The 12351-nt window shown below is 36.2% G+C and overlaps 2 protein-coding genes across 2 annotated transcripts; one reads left to right on the forward strand and one right to left on the reverse strand.

Annotated features, from left to right (window-relative positions):
* The first annotated feature begins 775 nt into the window (after positions 1 to 775).
* On the forward strand, positions 776 to 2171 carry LOC125831238 (beta-D-glucosyl crocetin beta-1,6-glucosyltransferase-like). The gene has a single exon (XM_049510435.1). It carries the CDS (start codon positions 786 to 788, stop codon positions 2145 to 2147), a length of 1362 nt encoding a protein of 453 aa, XP_049366392.1. The 5' UTR covers positions 776 to 785; the 3' UTR covers positions 2148 to 2171.
* Positions 2172 to 9521: 7350 nt separating this feature from the next.
* LOC125831187 (phenylalanine ammonia-lyase 1-like) lies at positions 9522 to 11823 on the reverse strand. The gene is made up of 2 exons (XM_049510377.1): positions 11396 to 11823; positions 9522 to 11281 (listed from the first exon to the last, which is right to left on the reverse strand). The coding sequence occupies exons 1-2, from the start codon at positions 11806 to 11808 to the stop codon at positions 9532 to 9534; spliced, it is 2163 nt and encodes a 720-aa protein (XP_049366334.1). The 5' UTR covers positions 11809 to 11823; the 3' UTR covers positions 9522 to 9531.
* Between the last annotated feature and the right edge of the window lie 528 nt (positions 11824 to 12351).

Genomic DNA, 12351 nt, shown 5'->3' on the forward strand with positions numbered 1-12351 from the left:
CAAGAAAATATAATTATTATTTTTTTCCATATTTTACTCTTGACATTAAATACTATTTTCAAAATATTTTCCAAGACTTAATACTAAACATTAATTAATAGAGATAGTGTATTAAAATACTATATCAATGATTATATTTTAATGATATGTTAAGTCGTGACAAGTAAAAATGAACGGAGGGAGTATAACTAAAGAGTGTCTCACCTTCATACTTTCTAGGTAACTTGCCTTGTTGATCGTCTTCTAGAAAGAGTTGAAGATTTATTGATTTCCACTACTTCCTCTTTTATAATTTTTATGATATATATTTTCATGGTAAAAAAATATAATACTTCTTTATTAAACTTTTTTATTTTTATTATTACGATGATTTATAATCACATATGAATATAACTTATTTTAATTTAATTTATAATTTTCATTTCTTACAAGAAAAATATATTATTTGTCAAACATCATAATAGTAGGACGAAGAAATATATATGTTTGTTTTCATCATGCATGACGAAGAAATCAATGACCAATTGGCTTCTTCTCTTATCCTAGCTCTGAAAATCACTTTCACAAACCAATATTTTCCCATACATAGCATTAATATAACCGCCTCATGACGTATTCTTAGAGAACAAGAATCAAATTGACTTCATTTTTTTAAAAGAAAAAACTTAGCTTTTCATTTTCCTTTAGTTTTTAGCATCATATCCTATTATATATTATTACAACCCTTTTTGTCTATTAATACCAACTCATCAGTACTACCAATTACACAAACCTTCTCTGTTTCTATGGATACTACCACTAGTTTGAGAGTTTTGATGTTTCCATGGTTGGCTCATGGACACATCTCTCCTTACTTAACTGTGTCTAAAAAACTTGCTGATCGCGGATTTGATATCTTACTTTGTTCTACGCTGGTTAATCTCAATCTTATAAAGAAAAGGATTCCGAAAAAGTATTCTGTTTCGATTCAGCTTGTTGAACTCCGTCTACCGGAATTGCCTGATCTTCCTCCAGAATATCATACAACAAATGGACTTCCACCTCATCTCAACTCGACTCTCAAAAAGGCCGTCAAAATGTCCAAACCTGGATTTTCAAAAATCTTACGAGATTTGAAACCTGATTTGGTAATCCATGATGTATTGCAAGTATGGGCAAAGGAAATTGCAAATTCATATAATATTCCAGCAATCACACTTGTAACTTTTGGTGGAGCTGTTCTTTCTTACTTTATGCATCCAATGAGAAAGCCAGGGATTGAGTTTCCTTTCCCAGCTATTTATCTGACAAAAATCGAGCGAAAACGAATGCGAGAAATGATGGAACAAGTTGGTAAAGATAAGGATCCTGATGATGGGGATCCTTTTGCTGAAGATCCTACACAAGTTATATTATTGATGAGTACTTCATTGTCAATTGAGTCGAAATACATAGATTACCTGAATGAATTGACCCAAGCAAATTACGTTCCAGTTGGTCCTCCAATCCAAGAACCTATGAATGAGGATGATGGGGATATCGAACTTATCGATTGGCTAGGAAAGAAAGAAGAACATTCAACTGTATTTGTCTCCTTTGGAAGCGAGTATTTCTTGACTAAGGAAGACATGGAAGAGATAGCTTATGGATTGGAACATAGCAATGTTAATTTCATATGGGTTGTAAGGTTTCCAAAGGGGGAAGAAGTCAATCTTGAAGAAGCACTACCAACAGGTTTTCTTGAAAGAATTGAAAACAGGGGAAGGGTTGTTAATGGGTGGGCACCACAACCAAGAATTTTAAGCCATCCAAGCACAGGAGGATTCGTAAGTCATTGTGGTTGGAATTCGGTAATGGAAAGCATAGATTTTGGTGTGCCAATAATAGCCATGCCTATGCACATTGATCAGCCAATAAATGCAAGATGGATGGTGGAAATTGGAGTAGCTGTAGAGATTGTTAGAGATGAAGAAGGGAAGGTTCACAGAGAAGAGGTGGCACAAGTAATCACAAGTGTGATTTGTGAGAAAACAGGGGGAAATTTAAGGGAGAAAGTTAAGGAAATAAGTGAAAAATTGAAGTCCATAAGAGAAGAAGAAATGGATGCAGCCGTTGAAGTGCTATTACAACAATGCAAAAACAGCAAGTTCATTAATTCTTCTAGCTAGTATCAAAAATTGGATTAGTAAATTACTCTGTTGTTCTTTCTTATTTGTCATAATTTTCTTTTTCACAATCAAATAATATGAATTTTAATCAACATTTTAAGACATTTTTTTTTTATCATATTGTTAGGAGGAAGATTGCAAAAATTTGAAAATCAAAATGTTGAACTAACTAGATGCGAGTGATTCAACATAAATTATGTATAATCATGTTGTAAGGTGTGATATACATACCAAATGATGAGAAATCAAATTTGGTTTCCAACGCATCGAACCATTGGTCAATCGGAGTATGGTACAAAAGGTTATGAGTGTTTTATGAAATTAGCGTGCAAAAGTTGAAAATCCGTCCAAGAATAAAAATAGGGGTGACCCTGAAGAGTGAGAATGAGAGATAGCCAGGTCCTCGCCTTAGACTTCACGGTGTGAGGCTAAGAGAAAGGCAAAACTTTGGAGTGGCCTTCAAGGCATGAGACCTTGTGTAATGACTTGGTCGGTCATTTTTGGAAAGTTTCATGAATTTACCATTTTTTCCCTCTCGATATCTATCTCAGGTCATTTACAATTTGAGTTTTGAAAATTGGTTTCGAACTTTGAGTTTAAAATTGAGATTTTGGTAAAATTTGAGTTTGAAAGGCTAATGCTGTTAAAAAAGAGGTTTTTGGTGTCTTTTGGAGTTTCGAGTGTCGAAATGGAATTTCGTCGATTCCATCAGTCTGGAAATGTGGAATTTGGTCTGTGAGAGTTGTCAGTTGCAGATTCAGAGTCCTTTCGAGGATTTGAGGTCCTAAATTGTTAATTTGTGACAGTGTTCATTAACGATATCTTGGTGTACTCCAAGACCGAGGGGGATCATGTCGGCATCTGAGGATTGTACTCCAAAGGTTGAGGGAAGAGAAGTTTTATGCCAAGTTCTCAAAGTGCGAGTTTTAGCTTGATACCTTGGCATTTTTGGGACACGTGTTGTCCAAGGAGGGTATTCGGGTAGATCTAACCAAATTTAAGGCAATGAGGGGTTGGACCAGACCTACGTCAATACTGAGATCCGGAGTTTTGTGGAACTTGCAGGCTATTACAGACGATCCATGCATAGCTTCTCCACTATTGCATCTCATTTGACTAGATTGACTCGGTAGAGTGTGAGTTTCCACTGGTCTGATGAGTGTGAGGAGAGATTCCAAAAGCTCAAGACCTTATTGACTTCGGCTCCTGTTTTGACTTTACCCGGGGAGGGTCTGGACTTCATTATTTATTGTGATGCTTCTAAGGTCGGATTAAGTGGTGTGTTTATGTCACGACCCGAGCCTACACCCTGGACGTGATCGGTACTCGAGAACCACTGTTGATCCCCAAACGAACCCTCATCCTGGCTGACTACAAGCGGAAGACTAATTCAAGCATATAAAGCTTAAAAACTAAATAAAATTCATTGAACTCAATTACAAATCTTTAACTCAAATGAATAACTCTGAATAAAATAATATATTCAACTCGCCATAAAATAAGCAACTTAAGTCTTTAAAACATTTAACAAAATAAAGTACCAGACTTCTGAAACTCTACTATCTATCTATGAAGCCTCTAATTGACAAAGATGGAAGTCGGGACAAGACCCACGACATCCTAACAACTGAAAGTAACTGGAATCCTCCGGAAGCAAGGAGGCTCACCATAGCTAACTCGAACTCCATGTGATATCAACAAAGCTCTTGTTGATGATCCTGAATACCTGTATCTGCATCATGAAACAATGCAGGCCAAATGGCTTAGTACATGGAATGTACGAGCATGCAAGGGGAATTCGAAAGCATAACATAAGCTTGAACTTGATAAAAAAGAAACATACTTACTTATTCACAAACTTACTCAACTCAAGGAATACTTAAGGATACTCAAAACTACTCAAACTCACTCAACTCAGAAGTACTCAAGGATAAGATACTCAACTCAGTAATAAGGTTCTCAACTAAGTGAAATGGGGCTCAACTCAACAATAAGTATTCAACTCAGTGAAATAAGGCTCAACTCAATTATCAGATACTCGACTTTGGGTACTCAACTCAGTATACTTAACTATGGATACTCAACTCAATATAAAACAACAATACATATGCAATATATATGGAAATCTGTTAAAACAGTAGAAAGCTACTCAATGTATTGAAAAATACAATAGTAACTCAGTTTGTATGCAAGGATACATTATAACCTCTGTTTGTATATGAAAATACAAAATAAACTCTGTGTAAATAAGAATACAAAATATTTCTATGGAAGTTTCTCTAACCAACAACCATCACTTATGAGCTATGTAATGATATAACGTTTTACCTCACGCTATCAGGGTCGTCCTATACCTTGTCGAGGGTATTGAACCTGACTACTACGTGGATCCACTAGTCTATGCTAAAAAACACTAAGGAATCATCTAAAAATTATGACCATTTTCTACCCACGTCGGCTACATGATTTATAGGGGTTGTGAGTTGTCTGAACTCTTCTCTATATCAGTGCTCAATACTACTCCCAAAATATAACTAGCTCATATGTTTAAAAATATAACTCTTTTTGTGGTTTGAGATAATTACTCAAAAACTAGCCCAAAAGCTCTCTAGGATATCAATATTTCCTTTCTTGCTTAGATGTGAAAGCATTTACTCTTTACTGAAAAACTAGCTCAAAGGCTCTTTTGGAAATCGGTGTTTCCTTTCTTGTTTAAATGTGAAAACATTTACTCTTGGGAATACATAGTCCCCATATACTCTTTTGAAGAAATGAACTTCACTCTTTACTCTTTACTCAACTCAAAACTCAAGTCTTAAAACAAGTTTAAAGCATTTGCAAAAGACTTTTTATAATAGAGTTCATGCCGAATTATGGACGTGAACGACTCAATTCAAGGTTTTCAATAACCATAGATAAAACTCAATACTTGAAAGTCAAGAACTTCATTGATACTACTCATTTCAAGAATGCTCAACTCAGAGGGTTCATGCGGAATTATGAGCATGAACTACTCAACTCAAGGACTCAAAGATACTTCTCATCTCAAGACTGCTCGACATATAAGGTTCATGTGGAGTTATGGGCATGAACTACTCGACTCAAGGACTTCATGGGTAACATGTAATAGTCGTATGATTTGGAATATAATCTCAAATAGGTTAGGAACTCAATACTCAAGACTTAGAACTCCTCTCAAAGATACTCAACTTATAGAGTTCATGCAGAATTTATGGGCATGAACGACTCAATCGAGGGTCTACATAACAACATGGAACTCATGGATACAACTCTTCCCATTCTCATACTTACTTTCTTAGAACTTAGTTCAAATCGATAGTTGATCTCAAAGGATTCACAATAGAACTCAAAAGCTTTTATGAACTCTACTTTTAACTCTCTCTTGAATGTGAAATATGAATTCAAGAGTTATGGTTCATGATATGAAGGATCTTGTGATGATAAATTAGACTCATGAATACATTCTCCTCATCCTCATACTCACTTGCTCGAGTCTTGAAATAAGTTAGTAGAAATTGTAGAAGACCCATCAAAAAGACAAAGGGACTTTCTCAAAATGTTCAAAAGAACTCTCAAGACTTAACTCTTAGCTCTACCTTGAATTTGAATTATGAATTATGAATTCAAGGTTATGATTGATGTTATTAATGATTTCTAGGTGTTTAGAAGTAGCTTAGAGTAGTTAGAATCGAAATGGAGTGAAGGTACACTTTAAAAGAACTCAAACGGAAAAATTGACTGCAAACTGGATGGGGCAGGCGACCCTGGCCACTAAGTGGTGCGGGGTGCTAGCTCCTAAACTACAGAACATAATTTGGGGAGCAGTGGCTGGCACGATGCGCCAAACCCCAACCCAGAAAACCCGACGAATTTCTTTGCTCGTTTTCTCACCCTAACTCACCTAGAATCTAACAGTTTCCTCCCCAATCACTTGGATTCGATTACATAACATAAGTACACTCTAATCTACTCAATACAGCCCTAAACACACTCACTTTCATCTCAAGAAATCATCAAAACCTCTAACACAAGATTTAGGATGAACTTCAAGAACACTTCTCAAGAACTCATCAAGAACTCTAATCTTTCAACTTCAAGCTAAGAATGAAATTTCGCTAAAAATAACATGATTGGCATGTGGGTGAACAAACCCAACACTATGGAAGCCTACATACCTCTTAAGGATTAAACCCATGGCGAAAATCCGCAACAAAATGCAAGACTCTCGACGAACGCTTTGATCCTCTCCTCTTTTCTCTTCTTTTCTCTTCTTAAACTCTCAACTAAAACTCTAGGCATATATTAGGATTATAAAACTGAACCTAATAGGATTAGACCCTTAAAACCTTACTAAAAATGAAATAAATCTGATTTGGTAAGGAAAAGACCAAAATACCCCTTATGATTTTCGGGTAACTTTCCTTAACTGGACAACATGACTTCAAAAGGGCATATCTCACTCATTCGACCTCGAAACTTATCAAACTCGGTTGCGTTGGAAATATAATTCAAAGACCTTTCATTTTCCATATCATGGAACACCTAAATCATCTTGTATTGAAAGTTATGGTTGTTTGAAGTTGATCCAATACATAGACGAACTTAGGAATAACTTCAATGAATTCTCTCTAGTTCCTCTTGGAACTCAAGGTGCTACATCTAGTGACCTTAACACTTAAGAAAAATTTAAATTCCTTGGTAAAAACTTACTCAACAAAGAATGATTCGAGTCTTAGGTCAAAAAATTTCCTGGGTGTTACAACTTATGCAGAAAGGTAAGGTGATTGCATATGCCTCTAAACAATTGAAGACCATGAGACGAACTACCTTACTCGTGATTTAGAGTGACATCCATGGTATTTTTGCTTAAGCTATGGCGATAATATTTGTATGGAGTTCATTGTGAGGTCTTCACAGATCACCGGAGTCTTTAGTACATCTTCGGTCAAAGGGATCTGAACTTGAGGCAGCACAGATGGCTTAGCTACTAAAGGACTACAATATCAGTATCTTGTATCATTCAGTATCTTGAGTAGGAATACTTCTAGCATGGAAAGTCTTGTTGCTATTAGTGTGGAGGAGAGACCATTGGCTAGGGATGTTCAGAGGTTAGCCAGTAGTCTCATCCGGATGTACACATGTTTAGCCAAGTAGTCAAACTGACTATTGTTCATAGGGTACTCTCCATTGCAATCAAATCTGATTGGGCTCAACGTTAATAATGCATTTCTTCAAGGATGTCTGGATGAAGAGGTTTATATGGAGCAGTGTTTTCAAAAATGTTTTTGGGGCGAGTCTCAGGGCTAGTCTCGGGGCAGGGCGTATCAAAAACGCTTCGGGGCATAAATTAAAGACACAGATCCATAAGGCGTAAGTTCTAAAATTTGAGGCATAAGCCTTGAGCATAAAAATGTAAGTCCTGGGAGTAAAAACGTAGGCCCATGCATTTTGAATTTACTTTTTTGAACCTTTTTTGCTTTAAATCATATTTTTTATTATTGGTGTAATGATATTTATCAATATTTTTTTTCTTCATTATTGATTATTAATACTTATCTCAAATAAAAATCATAATATAATTTCCATATATTATAGGTTATTTATAAAAAAAATATTTGTAAAATCATTGAAATGCTTACTTTTGCTTATTTTATTAGTAATAAAACGATAAAATTGAATATACATGAGACTACGCCTCGCCCCATACTATATAAAAACGCATCGCCTCACGCCCCCGCCTTTTAAAACACCGATATGGAGCAACCTCAAGATTTGGATATAAGACTTGTCCAACCTATATTTGTCATCTTCATAAAGCTATTTACGGACTCAATCAAGTTCCTTGGGCGTGGTACAATGAACTCAAGAATCATTTGCTCTTGATGGGGTCTGACATCTCGCTATTTATTCGTCATCATTCTCATGCCACAGTGTACCTACTGGTATATGTGGATGGCATTATTGTTACTGGAAGCAATACTTCAGTGGTTAATCAGGTTATTTCTTTCCTTATAGCTAGATTTTCTGTAAAAGATCTTGAATGTCTCACCTACTTTCTAGGTGTTGAAGTCATTACAAGCGCGAATGGTATTATTATGTCACAGAGTAACTATACAAGTGATATATTGCGTGAGGAGAATATGGCTGATTGCAAACCTGCTAAAACTCCAATGAGTACTACTGAAGTACTTAAGGTCAAGGATGGTGGTTTATTGACTGATGCAACTAGATACAAGAGGGTTCTAGGGAAGCTCCAATATTTGTCTTTTACTCATTCAGACATTTGTCTGGCAATAAACAAATTGTCACAACTTATGCATACTCCCTCCGAGATCTATTGGAAAGCTATCAAACAGGTACTAAGGTATCTTCAAGGGACTGCAATCATTTTAGTTTATGGTTGATGCGCCATAATGATTTTGCTTTATATATGTAATCTGATGCAGATTAGGATGGAGATGTCAATGATCGAGCTTCCACTATTGGATATCTTCTGTTTCTTGGCCAAAATCATGTGAGTTGGTCCTCCAGAAAACAACGGACGATTGCTCGTTCTTCTGGTAGAGCTGCAACTATAACTTCAAAAAGTCCCAACTATCTACTGTGAAAATGTTGGTGCGATGTATTTATGTGTGAATCTTGTTTTCACAATCGCATGAAACACATTGCGATGAATTTCCATTTTGTGCGCAAACAGCGCATAAGTTACTGTTGTACAATTGTTAGATAGAATTAGTTAATTTCTATTTTATTAGTCATTAGTTACGGTTGATTTTGACCATAAGTTTAGTGCTGCTCTTTTACTATTTGACTAGGTCTCTAGCAGTGTTTAGGCTTAGCATTACCTCCCCAATTTGTGGAGTTAACTTGGGAAATTGTTTGACTGTCGTGTACATTTATTTCAATTCCAGCAATAAGAATAATAAAGTTCTTCTACAGCTTATCTTGTTTCTTTATTTTGAACAAATTAAAAATTCGATTAAAAAATGTTAAATAATCTAAAATTGTGCAAGTTATCGTGAATGTTAAATGATAATAACATTTTGTTTTTAAGATTAAACAATATAGTAGCAAAACTTTTATATTGTCCGAAAGTAAAATTTCAAGTATATTTACACGTACTTACAAAATCTAAATAATTACCTATAAAGACCATATGTGTAAACTAGCCGGCTCAAAATCAAAATCTTTAATTGAGTCATGATTAGTTAATATATCCTTTTAAGGATAGTCAATACATCCTTCCAGAATTTCAACATGTCTATATTACATACAGTCCAAAAGACAATAAAATTATATTATGATTCTAATAATTCACCAAAAGGTAAAAAAAGAATTTGAAAAATTAACACTTGACAAACATCTAGCAGATTGGAAGAGGAGCACCATTCCAGCTCTTGAGACACTCCAACAATGGATCAATGATCTGTCCATTGCACATTGCTGTGAACACCTTTTCAATCTCCTCTCCCGGCGATCGAACTTTTTCACCTGTCAACAGTTCTGTTCCAAGTTCTTGTCTCACCAACCTGTACAATGGATATGATCTGCATTCTGTGATCCTGTTAGGAATCGAAGGGTTGCCACTTTCAAGAAGAGCTCTTGCACTCTCAACTTCTTTAGGCAACACAGCATTTAATTCGTCCTCGAAAGCTCCAATCTTTTGGAAGATTGAGCTGTTGATATTCTTCTCACTTTCACCATTCTTCATTGCATGATCAACAAGGACCTGTCTCAGCTTCTGCATCAAAGGATAGGTGGAGCTGCAGGGGTCATCAGCATAGGTAAACAAGTATTCCCTGTCTACGACTCGAAGCAATTCCTTCTCGCAGAATCTTGCTGGATGAAGTTCACCAATAGCACCTATTGTCAAAGTTCTCTTAGCTACTTGGCTAACTGTGTTCTTGACAACACTCTTCAAGTTCTCCTCCAAATGCCTCAAGTCTATAGCTTGGCAAAGTGCCACGAGATAGGTTGATGACATTAGCTTTAAGATGTCGACAGCCTCAGCTGTTTTCCTTGCTGAGATTAAGCCTAAGGAGTTCACATCTTGGTTGTGTTGCTCGGCACTCTGAACATGGTTAGTCACTGGATTTGCCAAGAATTGAAGTTCCGAGCAGTAAGAAGCCATCGCGATTTCAGCTCCCTTGAAACCATAGTCCAAGCTTGGATTCCTTCCTGCTGTGAGATTAGATGGCAACCCATTGTTGTAATAGTCGTTGACAAGCTCCGAGAATTGGGCAAACATCAATTTCCCAATTGATGCAAGGGCCAATCTTGTATTATCCATGGAGACACCAATAGGGGTACCTTGGAAGTTGCCACCATGTATGGCATTGTTTCTTGAAACATCGATCAATGGATTGTCGTTGACTGAGTTGATCTCCCTCTCGATCATCTTTGTTGCAGCACGAATGACTTCAATCTGAGGGCCAAGCCATTGTGGAGATGTTCGGAGAGCATAACGATCTTGCTTTGGTTTTTGAAGAGGATCCATTTCATGGAGCTTCTGAGCTTCCTTGACATAAGAACTGCCATCCAAAATGTGTTCCATAATAGCAGCAGCCTCAATCTGACCAGGGTGATGCTTCAACTTGTGTGTCAAATAGTCAGTGAATTCGGGCTTTCCGTTCATCACTTCAGCGAAAATCGCTGATAAAACTTCAGACATAACAGCAAGAATGTTGGAGTCATACAGGACAATTGATGCCATACCAGAACCAACTGCTGTACCATTCACAAGTGCAAGTCCTTCCTTAGGCTGCAACTCGAAAAATCCACCACTAACACCAGCCACACGGAACGCTTCATCAGCGTCAAGTTTCTCACCATTGGGTCCAACAGCCTTGGAATTAGGCCTGCCAGTGAGCAAACCAGCAATGTAGGATAGAGGGACAAGATCACCTGAGGCAGTGACCGTTCCACGGAGAGGCAAACACGGGGTAATGTTGCTATTGATCAACTTAGTAATTGCTTCCAAGATTTCAAATCTAATGCCAGAGTAGCTTTGAAGCAGAGTGTTGATCCTAACAAGCATAGCTGCCCTTGTTGCTGAATGTGGCAAAGTGTGAGATGATTCTGCTCCATTGCCAAAAACTCCAGCATTCAAGAACCTGCAAAATATCATAATTCATCAACATCACATGATTTTTAACTGAAATTCTACTAACATGATGTCGATATCAAAGTCCAAATTCGTGTAAATATAACGGAAAAAAGTAGTTTACCTAATAAGTTCCTTTTGAAGAGCACCACCATTTTTGGTTCTTCTATGAGATGTTGCACCAAATCCAGTAGTAACACCATAACTATCTGTACCTTTACTCATACTATCCATAAGCCAATCACTACTAGCTTTCACACCAGCTCTTGCACTTTCAGAAAGTTCCACTTTGACCCCACTAGTTTTGTTATCAGCATTTGCAATGGATGCAACTTGTGCAACAGTTAAAGTTTCACCCCCAAGTTTCACAATTGGCTTTCTAAATTCATCCACCATCTTTTTTACTTCATCCAAATGACTCCCTCTTAAAGAATCAGCAGCCATTTCCCAATTCAATGGATCATGAATTGATTTCTTGCACAAAACTTCTTCTACTTCTCCATTAACATGTCCATTTTGTGCAATTGATGGTGCCATTGGATCAAGAAAAGTAATAGAAGAAATTTTAGTGAAGAGAAAATGGTTAGAGTTTATTTGTATATATAGATATATGATAATAAAAAAATATTGTGAACTTATAAAACTTTCTTCTTGTTGTTGTGGCAGATGGGATATGTGGTGAGTATAAATAGAGAGGAACAAATGACAAAATATGTGAGAGGGGTTGCTAGGAAAAGACTAAAATGGTGGTTGTTGGAAGAACAATAATAGTATTTAGTATAATGGAATTTATTCTAAGTTGCTAGGAAAAGACTAAAGTCAAATTTTATTTATATATGGTCAAGATTAATCGGTCCAAATTCAGTATGAGTCAAATTTAACAACTAATATATAGTCTTTCTATCCCAACTAACATTTTAGATTTTGAGATTTAAACAAGTCTATTTTTTACCATAAATTTTGTATATGTCTTATAAATATTACTATTGTGATTTATATTAATTTTTATGCAGTTTACAAATATATAAATTTCATTTCAAAAAAATTGAAGATTTCATGCCTAAATTTCTGATCAAACTT

The sequence above is a fragment of the Solanum verrucosum genome, unplaced genomic scaffold (assembly GCF_900185275.1).
Source record: "Solanum verrucosum unplaced genomic scaffold, falcon-dt-bn FXZP01000102.1, whole genome shotgun sequence".
Classification (NCBI taxonomy): Eukaryota; Viridiplantae; Streptophyta; class Magnoliopsida; order Solanales; family Solanaceae; genus Solanum; species Solanum verrucosum.